Source organism: Bos indicus x Bos taurus, chromosome 15 (genome assembly GCF_003369695.1).
Source record: "Bos indicus x Bos taurus breed Angus x Brahman F1 hybrid chromosome 15, Bos_hybrid_MaternalHap_v2.0, whole genome shotgun sequence".
NCBI classification, from domain to species: Eukaryota; Metazoa; Chordata; class Mammalia; order Artiodactyla; family Bovidae; genus Bos; species Bos indicus x Bos taurus.
Window position 1 is genome coordinate 43,474,840 of NC_040090.1, and position 18,604 is coordinate 43,493,443.

Sequence of the window (18,604 nt, forward strand, 5' to 3'; positions counted from 1 at the left end):
TAGAATAGTATCTAAGCTATTGTGAATGCCCGACTCTTTGTGATCCCATGGACTGCAGCCTACCATGCTCCTCTGTCCATGGGATTTTCCAAGCAAGGATGCTGGAGTGGTTTGCCATTTCTTTCTCCAGGGGGATCTTCCCAACCCAGGGATCGAACCCAGGTCTCCTGCACTTCAGGCAGACTCTTTACCGACTGAGCTACCAGGGAAGCCTGTGCATGATAAAAAGCACCTTTTAAAACAATATGTTGGTTTCCTTTTATTAATTAAAGAAGGTGGAGAAAAACAAAATTTATACAGAAAAAGTGTAGAATGTTAAACCAAGATTTTTCAAGAGATTATGTCTTGATTATAGGTTATCCTATAGATAACTGGTATAGACTTCTACTTATAAGTTCTGAATGTAATATACAGTGTGATGACTGTAGTTAACAATACTGTATTGTATAGTGGAAAATTGTTAAGATAACAGGACTTAAAAGTTCTCAACACAAAATTGTAACTATTGTCAGATGATAGGTGTTAACTTATTGTAGTAATTAATCATTTTGGAATATATACTTTTATCAAATCATTATGTTGTACACCTTCAAACTATTACAGAGTTATGCATTAATTATATCTCAATAAAACTAGGAAAGTATGTGACTTAGAACATTTGATTTATACACAGTTCTGAAGCTACCACTCTGTTAAAATGTGGTTGTTCTCCATGTTACTATTATATTTATCACCATAACATAGGCTTTCAGTAACTTTCAAGAATAATTGAGGCTTAAGATTAAAATTACAAATATAATTTATACATAAAATCTTAGATGTTATAATAATATTTTAATTCACACATATTTTGTTGCAAAAATGCCTTTAGGTTAATTGTTCTCATTTCACTGTCTTATCTCTTTATTTTAAAGAAATGATTTGTAATTTATTTTGTTCTTATATACCATAGGATGTGTTTTGGAGATGCAGACAAAATATCTTTGATGAAATGAAGAAGAAATTTTTACAGGTAGACTGCTGATGTGATTGCTTTAGTGTGATAATCAGCAGAGCAAGTGACAGCATGTTAATGTTTTTGTGTAATAACAAGGCATGTCTTAAGTTTTATGGTTGTTTGCCTATTTATTTCTACCTAATTTTAATAATAAGTCACCTTAAATGAATATATGTCTGATAGCACCTTGTCTTTAACAAATGAATGAGGTGGGAAAATGATGTAAAAAACTATAGAACCCTTTGTTTTGACTTTTGGGTATAGTGGTTGTCTATTTTATACAGATATATTTATTTTCTGAAATATTAATAGTGCTGAGATTAAGTAATTTAATAATTTACAGAGTCAAGGCCCAGAAATCTTAACTTGAAAACTTAAATAGAAATTAAAAACAACCTGTATGCACTAGAAACTTACACATTCCTCTGATGTAGCATCCCATTCTAACCTTTATTAATACCTCATTTCACTCAGACCCCTTTATCTCTAGACTCAAGGTTCTTAATTTAATTTCTTCTATTCTCTCCAGGTGATCTGTGGCAAGAGACCACTTAGAAAATACATTAGAATTTCGTGGGGAGTTGAAATAAAATGGAGGGAGGATCTTAAAAATAAAGTAATCTTTTTCTTGTGTAAGACTCCCAGCACTACCCCAGGAATTGTTTGTTACTTACTAAAGTAGAAACGGACAATCTGAATGAGGCTGATATATTTAATAAATTTCAGTCAGCAGAAATATTTACACCGTGAGTTGTTTTTTCCAGTTTGTGGCAGTGTATTAACCATGAACTGTGGATACCCAGAAGGGTAATTTTCTAAGACCTCATTTCTTAGTTCATAGCAGTTTCTTTATCAAGAAGTAGATAAAGTGGACTCTGTGTGTATGTGTGTGTGAGGAGACGTATTTTTAAGTTTATAACCATAGTATATAACCTTGAAAAGAAGAAAGTCCTGAGAGAAAATGGGTTGACAGACTTAGAGGTGAAGAGGTTCTTAATGTTTTAAAATTCTTCATAAATTACTTTTTTTCTTAGAAAAATCTTAATCTTGATAGCTTTGAATTTTGTTTGATATTAATTTTTCTGCGTGTGAACACCATTTTAAATATACGCATTAATTGTGCACCTTGTTTTGTGTTTTTTAGTAAGAAATATGTAGGAATTTTTTTTTGTGAAACAAATGTTATGATATTAACTTCATAGAACACAGATTTGAACTTAGAACTGTTCAAAATGCCCAGAATAGGAGATAAGATGACTTGAGAGGCACACATCCCTTTAGCAGACTCAGAGACTTCTTGGGCAGAAGGACTATCTGTGTTGACCACTTCTAGATGTTCTGACAGTGATCCTAATCTTTGGACGGACCATATATTTGCAGTGTTTTTATCCCAGTATATTTTACCTTTTGTAAATAAGGCTATCATTTTTATTTGTTTTTTCAAGGATTCTTTTTTTCAGGCTTTGCTAGGAAATCTATTTCTACAGAGAGCATAAAGACAGATCACTCTCTCAGCTTACAGTGTTAATATAACTTCTGTTGACTGTCCCCTTTTTCTCACAAATGTAATGTTACTGTGAGTTGCTCACAAAGTAAGTAGTTTTAATTTTATGCTTTGTACCTTTTTTGTAATTGACTAGATTTTCTTTGTAGAGAATGTTATGCCTCTCTAATAGCTCACCAAATATAGATGAAATATTTTCTCAAGTGGGACATGCTTTAGGTTTTTCTAAAACTTTGCATTTTTTTTTAAACTATTGTCTCTTATTCATTATAGAACTTTCACTAACTTGAAAATTGTGCTCCCTTCCCTAAATTAAGGTGTGTGTTCAGATGCTGTACCTTAATGTTAGGTGTAGTATTTAAATGGACACCTTCCTACTACCAGCCGCCGTCACTAATGCTGCCACATCTTTCTCCCTACCAGCGCGTGCATGTGCTTGAATGTATTCTGTTATCTATTACTGTGGAACAGTCTGCTCCAGAACATTATGGCTTAAAACAGCTAGTTTATTTGTTCACAATTCTTTGAGATGGGATTTGGGCAAAGGCTTAACCAGTCAGTTTTCCACTCCACATAGCATTATCTGGGATCATTACTTGGCTGCATTTGGCTGGTGACTAGCTTTAGATGGAATGTCCAAGAAGGCTTTTCTCACTTAGCAGCCACCCCAGTGCTCCACCAAGTGGCCATTTTCTGTGTGGTGGTCCCAGGGTAAATGAATTTTTTTGCTTGGCTGACTTATAAGAGGAACATTCCAAGAGATCCAAAACCAGACGTTTCCTGCTTTAACTCACGCAGAATCACTTCTGTCACATTCTGTTGGTCCTAGTTGGTCACAAGGCCAGCCCAGATTCATTGGAAGAGGAAAAAGAATGGCAAAGAATGTGTAGCCATCTTTAATTCACCTCAAGATGGTGGTGTTTTTTGCTTTGGGCATAAGTAGGATCAGTCAGGGGTAGAGGTCCAAAGAAATTAAGAAAAAAGAGGACACCCCTATTTTCCTAATTCTAAGAAATACTTTTTTACATTTTAAGTATTTTGGAAATTTGTATGTTTAGTATAATGTTGTAGAGTTTTTTTTTTTTATATCCCTCTTGGAAAGCTAAGATTGGTACACCTTATTGATGAAACCTTAAAATTGGGAAAAAGATTTTTTTTTCTTATTGCTAAATTGGGAGGCAAGAGGAGGAAAGAGATTTTGCTTCAGTGTAATTAGTGTTGGCATTCATGGTAACAAAAATTCACATGTAATCCATGGATGATAGCCATATAGTAGATTAAGTTCGGACTGAAAAATGGGCCAGGAGGTTGAGTATAAAGTCATAGAATTTACTTGTGGCTATCTTAGAACTTTAAAGAAGACCAAAGCTTGTTTAAATTATCCTAGAATTGAATTTAAGAGCAATATGTGATTGACCTAGAAATTCTTACAGGAAGCTTAAGGAAACAGAAAAATGCACAAAATTTTATATAGATATTCATCATAAAATTATTTCTAAAGTGTAAAAAAAGTCTAGCTTAAGAGTCAGTAAAATAAAATTGATGGAACAAATTATTACTAATCCGTGTAATAAAATACTATTCAGTTGTTAACACGATGAGTTAGAAAAAACTTGACAAGGAAAGATTATATGTGTATAAGTGAAGAAAGACATTTCAAAACAGCATATATATTCTATCTGAACATTTGTGTTTTAAAAGCATGCATGTATATATCTGTTTGTGTATGTGTAGGAAAAATATTTGGAAGAATATAAACCAAAATGTTCACAGTTACCTGTGTTATGAATTAGAGTTAATTTCCACTTTTTCCTTCATACTCTTCCTATTTTTTTTTTAAAGAAACAAAAATTCTTAACATGCAGTGCACAGAAAAGAAAGTTGTTGTTATTAAAAAGAATAAAAGGCATACATAAAATTAGCTTTTGTGTTTACTACAGTACACTTAGCCTTCAGATGAGATTCCACTGGAGCTAATTTTACCAACATCTGGATGTGGGAGAGGAGGCTGGAGTGCCTGTACCTTGTACTCACTTATTTAGGGAAGAACCAGGAATTGCTGATGGCCATATGATGGTGTCATATCACCATTAAGTATACTGCTATGCCAGTGTTTCTGATTCCTGAATTGTTAGGTAGAGTTCTCTTCCTTCGACCTTTAACTCGAACTTATCTGAAGCTTTAATATCTGGCCACAATAGTGCTTTTCACCTGGAAGACTTGAGTCTACCTCTGAAGTATACTATTGAAACTGTGAAAGCAGATCTTTTGTAGTTGAAATTGTTTTTGAGTTTCTCCTTCCTTTGTTGTAAACCAGAGTTTAAAAAGGGTCCATTTTATATTTCTCAGTTTGACATTAAAATGTGTAAAACCATCTATTGCAAGTGTTAATATAACATCCTAAGTTTTCAGCTGAAGACTTTTTTATTATCCTGTTTGTTTGATTAAAAGTGTATTTTTCTTTGTTTTTAAAGGGGTATTATTGGTAGTTAAATATCTTGATTTGTGTGAAATACAGTGCTAGCCAGTCTTAAACAATATACTTCTTTTATGGCAACTTACTTCTGTTCTAAACTATCTGGATTAACCTTAGTTTAAGTAATCTTTTACAAATCCCAAATTATATTGATATACGGCAGAAACTAATTAATGATTATATTACCTTACCAAACAAAAACTGTGGCTGTTCTGTCTACAGTACTCATCAGTGATAATAAGTATTCTTATTTTAAAATGGATAATATAGAAGCAGCAAAAGACTGAGGATGATATTATTGTGTTTTTGTTTTCTGTTTTTTTTTAAGAAGGAAAGAAATACATTCTTGTATGCAGTACCGGTTTGTACAGTTCACATTTGTGGAAAAGCCTTTTGTGGGGATGGTGAGAGGAAATAACTGCCTCACTAGACACTGAGGGAAAGGAAGATATTTACATAATCAGATTTGCATATTAAAATTCAGTTCTAGATTGAAGGAAGATAAGAGTGAGAGAAACTATTGCCATATCTTAATGTAAGATTCTGATTACTTCAGGCAGGAATAAAGAGGAAAGGAATAGTTCAAGAGATATTCAGATGGTAGAAATGATAGAATTTGGTAATTATGCGAGGTGAAGAACAAGGAAGAAATGAAGAATATGCTTACCTGTCTGGTTTCAGCAGTCTGTAGATGATGGTACCATTCATTGAGTTGGGCATTACAGGAGGAGGGAAAGAACTTATTTCACTACAGTGTCTGAAGCAGCCAACTATCCCTCTGGAAGATAGGAAAAAAGTCTCCTTTAACAGCTTGAGGGAATGCATAGCTTCCTTGAGAAAATCTTTTTCAAAATTTTTCTTCTCAGATTTACGGGCTAGATGAAAAAGAATGAAAAAAATTTGTGATCCTAATTCCTTGTACAATGATAATAGAAAAGTATTTTTTCCTGGCTTACCTTTACCCCTCTGCTGGCTAGTCTCTTTGGGTAAGCTTGTTAGCTCCTAACACACTGATAAATGGGGTAAATGGGGTTTTTGGACATTGAGTCTGCGGGTATGACAAGGACAACATAAAGATCAGGATGCCTGATTGCTTATATCCTTTAGTTACGGGTTTTGCGGTCTGAGATAATCCTCATTGCATTTCTATACACTTCCCTTTCTGTTTCATCAGGAAACCCAGAAATGCTAGATATAACCGTGCTGGCATAGTAGTGACACATTTTTAAGGGTCAGATTTTGTTGTTTTCAACTGAAAATTGCTCAGGTAAACTGTCTTTATGGGCTTGTTGGTCATTGATTTGCAGCCTTAAAAGGTGAAAGCAAATATCTGTAAGAACAACAGCTGATTCTTATATATGACCCAGTTTTCCCAAAACTAACATACATGGTGCTTTATATGTTTGACATACCCAGTAGAGTTTCAGACATAAAACAGTAATATTCACACAAAGAAAATAGTATTTTGTGTTGTTTTGCATTTAATAATAGAAAACAATAATTATATTTTTCTTTAAAGATAAATAATGTATTTTTTAAAATTTCAGATAGAAAATGCTGCTGAAGAACCAAGAGTCTTATGTATAATACAAGATACTACTAATTCAAAGACGGTGAATGAACGGATCACTTTAAACTTACCAGCTTCTACTCCACTCAGAAAGCTCTTTGAAGATGTGGCCAACAAAGTAGGCTACATAAATGGAACCTTTGATTTGGTGTGGGGGAATGGAATCAATACTGCTGATATGGTAAAACTCTAAACTGAAAGCATCTTTTCTTAAGCTGCTAATAATATTATAGTTGCTGTTATTAATGAGTATATTAAATCCTGGAACCCTTCTTGATACCATAAGCAAAACTCTATAGAGTATGTGCAACTCATCCCTTTACCTTCATTTGAAATTCAGCATTTGATTATCTTAAAGTCTGCAGTGTTATTTCATTAGTTTTTTTATTCATATGAGTTGATTATCACAAGACTGTGTCATCTGTGGAAAAATTTCCAACATTTACTGAATGGGATAATACTCATTTTAAATATTTAAGTGAGAAAAGCAGGATATAAAATCATATGTATTTTATAATCAATGTTTTGAAAAGGAGAAAAAAATGTAATATATAGAAAGAAAAAGGAATAGAAGGACTTGGATCTGCAATATTAACAGAGATTATGTACCACATAGAGTGATGAAACACCTGATGAGGAAAGTTGGTGGTACCATGACTTCTCCTTCAAAGATCTCACAGTAAAGTTGTAGAGACAAGTACATAAAAAAATAATTACATTAACATGTTTTAAGTATTATTAAGTGTTATTTATGAGTTTACTCTAAGTGCAAAGGGGAGGCACTGATGAGTTTTGCATGGGACAGTAGCAAGAAGACTGTTCAGTTGGATCTCATCTGTATTTTAGGATAGTATTCCTTATAGTCTTTTTGCTCCCTGACTCTTCAGTCCAAATTCACCCTGTATATGATTGTTAGAATTATCTTCAGTCATCTTAAATCATAGTACTCCTATCATCTTCCAGTTTAGAAATCTTTAATGACTGCTCACTGCCCACTGATTAAAAATCATATTCCCTAGGTTAGCATTCAAGACAATTGGTCCTTTAAGTCTAATGTTAACTCACAGATAGGACTAATTTATTTTAACATAAAATTTTATACTTCTCCATCTCCATGTTTTTGCTTATGTTAACCTCTTCCTGTCCTGTACCATTGTTGCTCCTCAGTTTCCCAGGAAAATAGCTTTAACAGCAAATGAAGTTGAATGTGTATCTTCATCATATTTGGAGGGTATAGTCTTAATTGGCTCTATAGAAGAATAAGAGGTGTTGGATATTTCTTGATTTGCCTTTAAAATTGATGATATTTTGCCTTCTATTTCATAATGTATTTGGTTTTTTTTAATATAGAACTACTGTTTTTAAACGGGAAAAGAATCTGAAAAAATAATAGCTATATATGTATAACTGAATCACTGCTGTATGCCTGAAACTAACACATTGTAGATCAGTTATACTCTAATATAAAATAAAATTGTTTTTCAGTGTGTACTTACAAAAAAACCTAGTGTTTTAAATTAACCAACCTTTTCCCTGTGAAATTGGTCAGTAAAATTGGTAGTCCCCAACGACTTCACTTTGACTTTTCACTTTCACGCATTGGAGAAGGAAATGGCAACCCACTCCAGTGTTCTTGCCTGGAGAATCCCAGGGACGGGGGAGCCTGGTGGGCTGCCGTCTTTGGGGTCGCACAGAGTCGGACACGACTGAAGCGACTTGGCAGCAGCAGGTTATACAATGAGAAATGATATTTAATCTGAAACTTTGAATATTCTGTTTTACATTACTATGTAACTTCTAGTGTTGCTTGTTTTTCAACTTAAAGGAGTCCTATACTACCATATATGTTTGCCTAAGTCCTGTTTATCTTTTAAGAAACTTCACTTGATGTTTCCTCATGCTACTTGAAAAATAACCTTTGTCTTTGGCTTCTTATTGTGCTTTTTCTCTGCTATGCCACTTAATGGTCTTTTTATTATGATTGCTATTCACTTACGTCTTCCCACTTGATGGAATGCATTTTGATGGCTGACGTCAGTATTAGTTTGTACCCTCCAAAGACACTCTCCCTGGGCACTCAGAGCGTGTGTTAGATTGACATCTGCAGTAGTTTCAAATAGCACTGTGCCAGGATTAACTGTTTTTCTTTCTTCAACTGTGACTGTTTTTAAGTACTTCATTTTTGTGTTTTAATTTGCCTACAAGTATACTCTTACCTTCCTGTACAGTGCCACGTGTATGCTTCTCTAAAAGCCTAATTCATTTATCTACTCACCCTTTTATACACAGACTCATATTTCTTAAGGTAAACCTTCCCTCCCCATGTGTTCTAGCTGTATCATCTCATCTTTTATGCCTGAGAGATGCTGAGCGTTCTGGTTCCTGTCAGAATATAAAGGAACCAAAGATACCTTTTTTCTTTCTTTTCTTTTCTTTCTTTCTTGTGGCTTCTCTTAGCTTCCGGTTCTCTGTGTCCAATTTTTCTCATGGATTTCTACATGTGAGCCAAAGTTAAGTGAGTTTTGATAAATTTATTTTATTACTTAACACTTACTTTGTGCTTACTATGTGCCTAGTTTTGTTCTGATACTAGACTTTATACAAATAAAACCTTATTTAATTCTTTTAACCACCCTATGAGTTAAGTGCTATCACAGCTTTGTATTAAGGGTGAGGAAACTGAGTCCTGGGGAAGTGAAGTAACTTGTGTTAAGTCACACAAATACCAAAGTGGCAGCATCTCTTAGAGTTAATTTTTTTGTCGTTAATACCTATACTTTTATATAATGTTAATTTTCTAAGAAGTAAAGGCATCTGCATAAAACAAGGCCTTCTAAAGAGAGAATCCTCATGTCTTTGAAACATTAAAAACATCTCTTAATGAACAAAAGTTTTTTTTTAATTGCTTTACAATTTTGTGTTGGATTCTGCTATACAACAACAGGAGTCAGTCATAATTATATTAATATATATATCCTTTCCCTCCTGAGCTGCCCTCTCCTCCCCCATCCCACCCCTCTGGGTCATCCCAGAGTAGCAGGCTGGGCTCCTTGTGTTATTTAGCAACTTCCTACTCTCTGTCTATTAATGTTTAACACACGATGGGTATACATATCACGGCTGCTTTCTCAGTTTGTCCACCCGCACCTTCCCTCACTGTGTCGACAAGTCCGTTCTCTACCAGCTTCACAAAGTAGTTTTAAAACAAAAGAGTAGGGCGTTCACCCTATCCTTCATTTTTCTCAGCGGTAGACTAGAGTGTTGGGTTAGTGACTAATCACTTCTATCTATCTCCCTGGGATCCTCTGAATCCTGCCAGTAGACTTGAAGTAGGTATCATTTATTAGGACAGGCTTTTCCTTCATTTCTAAAAGTGCCCTTTTTTTAATATTACATGATTATATAAGTTGGTTTGCTTGTGCATAGTGTTTCCTTATATGGGAATTCTTACTATATTCCTATATCAAAACATGTTTTTAGTTATATAAAATATTCTTTAGTTAGTTTTCATGAAAACCCATTGAATACTGTATTGCATACATTTTAGAGAACATCGAAACATAAATGCTTATAATTCTTTTTTGTGTGTAGCACTTCAGTTTTTTTAGATGTTGGGAAATGTGAACAAATGGGATACCTGTCGGTATGTACGCTGTCATTGAGCTTAGCCATCCTAGTTCATGAACAGATGAATGAATTCAAACCTAGATTGACAGAATTTATCAGAATCTTCATTTTTAAAAAATACTACTTATGCCCAATAATTGTAGATATGTGTCTGTTTACATATTACTTATTATTATCATTAATGTTTCTCATTATCTGAGTTGCTTTTTATTTTTTTTTTTAATACCTGTAGGCTCCACTGGATCATACTAGTGATAAGTCTCTTCTTGATGCTAATTTTGAGCCAGGAAAGAAGAACTTTCTGCATTTGACAGATAAAGATGGTGAACAGCCTCAGATACTGCTGGTAAACGATTTAGAAAGCCCTATACTCATAATTGTTGCGCACTGTCACCTACTGTTTGTGAAGCACTTTTCCAAAGGAGAGAGGAGAGATGTGTTTTACACAACGTGTGTATAATAAATAATTTTTCTGGATTCTGTTGGTTTGTTGTAAGTACGTATGCTAATATGGTTGCACTGGGTATCCGTAGCACCTTTGTGTGCGGTCTCTTGCCACACTGGGCATCACCACTACAAGGGTGGGGATGGGTCTAGGATCTCCTACTGCGTTTCAGTGGCCTTTTCTTTGGTTAAGCATTTGCTTGTCTGCTGTAAATCTTTGGCAGTTTTGCCAGGTTTTCAGGTATTTTGGTAGAGAAACAGACCCCCCAGAATTAGCTACTCTGTTGTTTTTGCCCCTACTCCCGCCCCTCCCCTTTTTAGAATGACTTGTTTGTAAAGTTATATGATTTATTTCTGTTCTCTTAGTGTTTTCTGCAATTCATATTTCAATAGGATTTCCTGTCTAGTTGAGTGGCTTTAGTGATCATTGAATCTAGTAACTCCTAATTTGAGAGGCATTCACTGAAAAAACCTTGTCTGATTTAACTTGCTGCTTTACAGACTGAGTAAAACTAAGGCTCACCGAGTTTATGGACTTTCTCAGAACCCTTCTCTTTAAAGAACTTTCCTCAGGAAAAGTTCTTCTGTTTGATGCTTTTCATTTAGGAGTCTGTTGTGAATTAGAGTGCCTCTCTGGATAATAGACAGTAGTTAAGCATAGGGCATCCATTTCAAAACAATACCAGAAAATGATCAGATCAGATCAGTCGCTCAGTCATGTCCAACTCTTTGCGACCCCATGAACGCAGCACACCAGGCCTCCCTGTCTATCACCAACTCCCGGAGTTCACTCAGACTCACGTCCATCGAGTCAGTGATGCCATCCAGCCATCTCATCCTCTGTTGTCCCCTTCTCCTCTTGCCCCCAATCCCTCCTGGCATCAGAGTCTTTTCCAATGAGTCAACTCTTCGCATGAGGTGGCCAAAGTACTGGAGTTTCAGCTTTAGCATCATTCCTTCCAAAGAAATCCCAGGGCTGATCTCCTTCAGAATGGACTGCTTGGATCTCCTTGCAGTCCAAGGGACTCTCAAGAGTCTTCTCCAACACCACAGTTCAAAAGCATCAATTCTTCGGTGCTCAGCCTTCTTCACAGTCCAGCTCTCACATCCATACATGACCACAGGAAAAACCATAGCCTTGACTAGACGAACCTTTGTTGGCAAAGTAATGTCTCTGCTTTTGAATATGCTGTCTAGGTTGGTCATAACTTTCCTTCCAAGGAGTAAGCGTCTTTTAATTTCATGGCTGCAGTCACCATCTGTAGTGATTTGGGAGCTGACCTACCTTAATCTCACTTCTTATGATTTAGGTTAGTCTGAGTAACACTGAAACTAAACTAGCTGTTAATTTGGGGAAACTAGCTATTAATTTGGGGATTCTTGTTTTAAAAATTCTTAGTAATTACTCTTCAACTCTATGTTAGTTTCTTGTGCTGATTTTATATCCTTTATTCCCTTTGCACATTTTCCTCATTGATAGGAACTTTGTTATTAGAGATAATAGGAACCTTTCCATTTCATTCAGTACTTATTGAGTATTCCCTACCTTCCAGGCCTACTTAGCAAAGATGATAGAAAAATAAATGATAAACTCTGTCATCAAGGAGTTCATAACTGTACTTTTGATTGATTAGTAAGAAATCTCTCTCATTTAAGCAAAATTGAAAAAGAATTAAAGAAATTTGAGAAAGTAAGAACTTTGGAAGGAGACATAAGCATTTCTCTAAAGTGTTTTATATTGGGCACGTTTCAGGCCTTCCTGTAGGAAATAGTCAGGGAATGTCTTGATGGTGCTGGTAATGCCTTGTCTTTTTTTCATTGCCTCAGGAGTTAGTATGCCTTTTTTCATTGTTTTAGCAGTATTTACCACTCAGTAAATATTGGTTATGCTATATTTTAGGAGGATTCCAGTGCTGGGGATGACAGTGTTCATGACAAATTTATTGGTCCACTTCAAAGAGAAGGTTCTGTGGGCTCTACCAGTGATTATGTCAGCCAAAGCTACTCCTACTCATCTATTTTGAATAAATCAGAAACTGGTAAGATTTATGATTGTTGTATTTTCATAAAATCATAGAGCATTAAACCTAGAATAATTTTAGCAATCTAAACCTAATCTTCTCATTTTATGGATTAGAAAACTCAGACCCAAAACAAGATCACTAGTGAGCAGAAGCAAAGTTAGAACAAGAATGGTTTCCCTTTCCCTCATCTCCTTGTTATTTTATCTTTATTGTTACTGCTACCGTTTAGTAAAAAAACAAATTGGATTTTGAAAGAAGTCATTTCTTTTTGATAATCTTTTATGTTGAATTTAATCTTAAGTTTTTGAAGTTTACTTCCTCTGGAAAGGAATGTATAATATCTGTCTGTGTGATTACAGTAGATTTACGGAGATAACTTTGATGTGGAAACAAATGGGTCAGGCTTATTTTATTAGAACTACTGTGTTATGTTCTGCTTTAATCTAATCATATGTTTGACATTAATCATGTAATTAAAAAATTCCTGCTAGCTTATCTCTGAATATGTTATGTTTAAAACTAACAAATTTTTGAATTTTTTTCAATTTTTTGAGCTAGTAGAATTGCTTTATTTATGCAATTTTTTATTTATATATAAGACTGAAAATGTAATCTTGCCTGAAAATGTAATCTGAATCATTTTACATATCATTTTGCTTTTGATTGTACAGCTAGTTAATGTTATTTCATGCTAGGTATGGCTTCAGAGTGTTTACTCTTAGAATTTCAAAACAGAAATGATTGTAAATATAACACAATTATCTAGTATAAGGGCTTCCCTGGTGGCTCAGCTGGTAAAGAATCCGCCTGCATTGCAGGTGACCTAGGTTCGATCCCTGGGTTGGGAAGGGAATGGCTACCCACTCCAGTATTCTGGCCTAGAGAATTCCATGGACTGTATAGTCCATGGGATAGCAAAGAGTCGGACACGACTGAGTGACTTTCACTTTCATTTTCATCTAGTATAAAAAGAGAAATATATAATTACATGTAGGTTTTGTTTTAATGTGTTCTGTAGTCTTCCCACTTACTATATTTTGTAATTGAAATATAGAATAATTTACTCCCAGCTAAGCATTTGTACAGGCTTAATGGCATATTTGTTCTGGATATAGTAAAAACTGGTCAGGTTTGGTATTTACGATCAATTTATATAAATAGAACTTTTTGCAGCAAACTACCAAGAATAAAAGAGAATGCAAAAGTATCTTTTATTTCAGATAATAGCAAATAAGAAAGCTGCTTCTCATTATACTGTCAAGAGTAGTGATTCTCAAAATTTTATTTCTTTAAAAATCATTTTGGGATACTTGTTAAAAATGTAGGTTCTGAGGCATTACTCCCAAAATACTGATTTAGTTACTCTTGAGTAGACTGGATAAATTGCATTTTGTTTTAAATAAATACCTTTAGATTTTTATAAGATAGTTGAAATACTTTGAGAAAGTTCCAGAATTAACAAGTCAGGATTCTTGAAATTTTTGCTGTGTATTCTGACAATCAGCTCAGTCCTTATGCAAGAAGTTATTTACAGAACTCCTGCTTTGTACTGAATAATGTATAGCTCTCTGATGCCTGTAAATTCCTAGAGACTAAAGTATACTTTAAAAAAATGTTCTCTGATTGTATGAATGTAATACATATTCATTGTCATATTGTAAATGAAGAAAGTGGAAATTTCTGACAGTACAATTAACAGAAACTGCTTTAATGATTTTGCTTATTTTTGTCTTCTTTCCTTCATCTGAATGCTTTCAAGAAAATAAGGAAATTGTTATGAGCAGAGTTTTAATATGTATTTTTCATGTAATGTATGAGGAGCATTTTTCAGTATTATTAAATAGTATTTTAGTATGGGTTTTAAATGGTTAAAAAGTAGTGTTTCATTATATGATTTAAATATTTAAACTATAATTATTACTGATGTTATAATGAACATTATTGTAAGTTTTAATTTTCATCTATGATTATTTCCTTAGGGTAAGTTTCTAGAAATTGAAACACTAAGTTGAAATTTACTCAAAATATTTTTATAGGACTTTGATATACATTGCCATGTAATCATAGTCTTCGTTTCCAACTATTGTTCCTCACACAGTTCTACTCCGCTCTTTTCCCTACTTGTACATTTTCCTTCAGTGTTCTGGAGTACTGCCTTTCTGAATTAGAACAGTCTATATACATCCAAATGAATTGGTGTTCAAAAATTGTTTGTTAGTGACTTTTGGCATTTTGCTTAAGAATTTATTGAAATGCACAAAATGTTTTCATTGAAAAATGCTTTCATGATTTCAACTCAAAACTGCAGGAACACTTCCCTCCATAATTCAGTGAGGTTGGAGACTTATTCTTTTTTGTCTCCTTGCCTACTAATTCCTTCTGGTGGCCAATTACTGTTAATGGGAGATGGTTGGAAGTAGGGGGCACTTAAAAAACTAAGGAGTGGATTGAAGGCTGATTGGACTCACAGGTGATTAATGGTGACTGAAGTGTTCTATCATTTAAATCTGAGATATCTTTCCTTGGCCAGTTTCATTAACAATTCTTTTCTTTTATCTACTTTGAGTTGGCCAGTTTCTTTCTACTTCATTTGGCCTCGTAGAGTTCTCCCTCATTTCTTATTGGTTCTGTTAAGGATTTCTTTCTGTGTTTGCTCTCTGTTATTGTTCTGTACAGAATGGCATATGTTCTTATGTTTTCTTCCCTTATTGACTTATACTTATTGACTCATGACTATTTCAGATAGAGGGCCCACTTGATAGTAGTTCCCATAATGACAGAAGATTCCTATTAGTTCTGTAGCATTTTATCTTTTTAATCTCACTAAAGCCTTCATACTTCTGGAAAATAATAGTACTTTTATTTGACACACTGGTCATTCTGTTAAATATGGTGCTAAATGAAGTACAGAAGACTATACATTTCTGTTTGATTGTTATTGCTAGTGGTAAAATAAAGAGCAGTGGAAAAATTGTTATTATCCCTCCTTCCCTTAGACCCCTCCCCCTGCCACTCTTTTTTAGGCCCAGGGAAGGGAAACAAGGTCACAGATAAATGGTTATGATTGATCTTAGGGTACACAAAAGACAGTAGTACCTTGACAGTAACTTGCCTTTTAAGGCTACTGGTAGAATGGTTGTCCCTGACTGGAGGAATTGGGGAAGGAGGTGGAAAAGAAGAAATCCCAGGCAGCTGAGCAGGTGCAGAACAACTGGGCCTCCTTGCTCAAGTGCTGTTATTTGTGGGAAGGAATCCATTATCAGTTCAAGTAGCTTATAGATTTGTGTTGCTTGTAAGTCATATTCCCTTCTCCCTCATGGGTACCTGCTGCTGTGCTAAGTAGTAGGGTAGAGAGATAAATTATATTTGATGACTCCCCTCACTGTTGGGCAACATATATAAATAAACAATTATAGATCAGTGAATTAAAAGCTCTAATAAGGATTAAGGACAGTATGCTGTAAGAACAACTCAGGTGGCACGTGTTGATTAGGGATTGAAGCAGTTTATAATTATATAACAATGTTGAGTAAGTATATAGACATGTGCTTACAGTATTCTTAAAGATGAAGGCATTGGAAATCAAAGCTTGAACCTTAGTCCAGAGTAAAAGATAGGCAACTACTTGGTCTCTTCTTAGAATTGTACAAGTGCAGATAGTGTGAATCTGTTCCTCTTTTCCACAACTGAATCAAAGGTCATTGTGTATTTGTTGATCTTTTCTATCACCTTAGCAATATCGTTTGTCTACAAAGTTTGCCACTATCTTACTAACAAAAGATATTTTTGTTAATTCTTGGAAAATTGAAAAATGTATTTCAGAGAGCGTCAGTGAATGCCTTTGGCATGTATTGAGAAAAGATTTAAGATTTTTTGAGATAACCAAGTCTTTCAGTATAAAGTGGGAGTAAATAAATTTAGTTATTAGACAATGTGTTTACCACATTTTACTCAAATAATAAGGTATAATAAAATGATGAGGCTGATATGTTTGTGTGTGTGTATGCATACCTCATAAACTGGGCCTAAAGCCTATTTCAAAGGAGAAGTTCCAAAAATATTCTCAACAGTGGTAACCATTTCTAATTAGGTATATAAAGTTAAGTACTTAAATAGTTCATTTGAATTTTGAATGCATCTAAGTTACTCCTTTCCTTTTCCCTTTCTCTCAATTCTGTTCTTCCATCTCTGAGTTCTCTTCTTACTTTAATAGCCACTCTTTGCATGGCGTGCTGATCTATAGGGTTTCATACTTCATGGGTGTGTACAACAGCGGAAGTCCTCTGAGTTTGTATACAGTGACTGTATCTTATGTTATTGATTATTGGTAGAAATTGGTTTACTGGGCCTGGTGAACTGGTTCAGTACTGTCTTCATATTTTGGGTGTATATGATATTTAAAGTGAATATGTATATACTTTTTCCATTTTAATACACAGCTTTTAGATTTGGGGAACAAAGATTTATTTCTGTCACAAAATACTGTATTAAATGTAACTCTTAAAATTTTATTAAATGCTATGTAATGTCTATGTATATCTCTGGACATACAACAGCATGTCTGGAGATCCTGACTTTCTCTGAGAAATAAAGTTTACATAGTGCATATATTGACCAAAATGTCTTTTTTAGGTATTATCGAAAAACATTGAAATAATTTCCAATTATAACCTTAATCTCTTAATTTTTACTGTGTATTAAATTCTTGTTAAGTTTTCTTTTTGTTAATTTTTTTACATAAATGCTGATTTATATTTGTGTATTTGTTTTTTTAAGGATATGTGGGATTAGTAAACCAAGCAATGACTTGCTATTTGAATAGCCTTTTGCAAACACTTTTTATGACTCCTGAATTTAGGAATGCATTATATAAGTGAGTATTCAAAAAAATTCTATCAATAAAATTGATTTAAGAATGAAATACAACTTTTAACTAATTAAATCTATTTACCTTCTTGCATTTCTTTGTTAAGTTTGGGGCATTTCTCACTTCTTAAACATACCTTGAATAGTAAATAAGAAAAGGATTTTATGAGAGGCAGGCATATTAAAAATTTGTGGGGAGAGAGAATCAGAAATGTATAGACAGCAACAGGATAAAATTGATAAGATTTATGTTTAAGATAAATTATTATATTTAAGCTTCCCTTGCTTTTAGCTTGAATGCCTTTATGAAGAAGTATGTTATCTACTTTTGGAGTAGATATGGAGCAAACCATATTCTTTTTTTCCTCCACATCTCAGTTTAAGAAACAAAGTTGCCTTTTTAAACTTGCAAATTTTGTTTTTAATTAAACTATAATGCAACTGTTCTGTGTTTTATATGTGTGTGTATTTTAAAAGACTGTGTGTATATATGTTTGTATATATCCATATTTAAATAAACCCTAAAGTCAGACATTTGTTTTTATGAGTATCCTATTATAATACATGTAATACACTCTTGTATATTTCTTTACAATATCCATAACTTTTATTTTTTGACATTTTAAAGTACAGATAAACTGATTTTTTTCCTCCTTTTTGTGTTACTTCTGAGAAACACCATTGTAATTACTGTAAATATTTACAGTAATAAAGTACTAAATAAATACAGTATCTAAAGTAGTTTTGGAACTTTTGATATTACAAACAACATTATATTACCATTAAATTCATATGTAAGCTCATCTGAATTTACTTGAAAAAATTGACATGTTTTTCATTCAGCAGGTATTTGTTACCCAGTGTTTATATGTGGGTGCTTGATAGATAAAGTTAGAAATAAGGTCTTTGTTCTTAAGTAATTCACAGATCTCTTCACAGTAGTAATATATGTATTTTTTAAAGTAGTTGAAATAACATTTAAGGATGACTTAATGCCATGAGAGTTTAGAGAGAAGAGAGATTAACGAAACTTGGAGAAGTGGCTTATTTAGCAGAGCAAGTAGAACTTGAGGTCATCATGAAGATAGGTATGGTT

The 18,604-nt window shown here is 33.8% G+C and overlaps 1 protein-coding gene across 4 annotated transcripts in view; it reads left to right on the forward strand.

Annotated features, from left to right (window-relative positions):
* Positions 1-18,604, forward strand: part of USP47 (ubiquitin specific peptidase 47) — a 105,600-nt gene that overhangs the window by 29,195 nt on the left and 57,801 nt on the right. For 2 of the 4 annotated variants that reach the window (XM_027563286.1, XM_027563284.1), the window contains exons 2-6: positions 953-1,012; positions 6,525-6,728; positions 10,407-10,520; positions 12,519-12,657; positions 17,419-17,515. In XM_027563286.1, the coding sequence (XP_027419087.1) occupies positions 953-1,012; positions 6,525-6,728; positions 10,407-10,520; positions 12,519-12,657; positions 17,419-17,515 (614 nt within the window). The remainder of the gene's footprint in view (positions 1-952; positions 1,013-6,524; positions 6,729-10,406; positions 10,521-12,518; positions 12,658-17,418; positions 17,516-18,604) is intronic. The other 2 variants (XM_027563287.1, XM_027563288.1) reach the window with 1 other exon arrangement.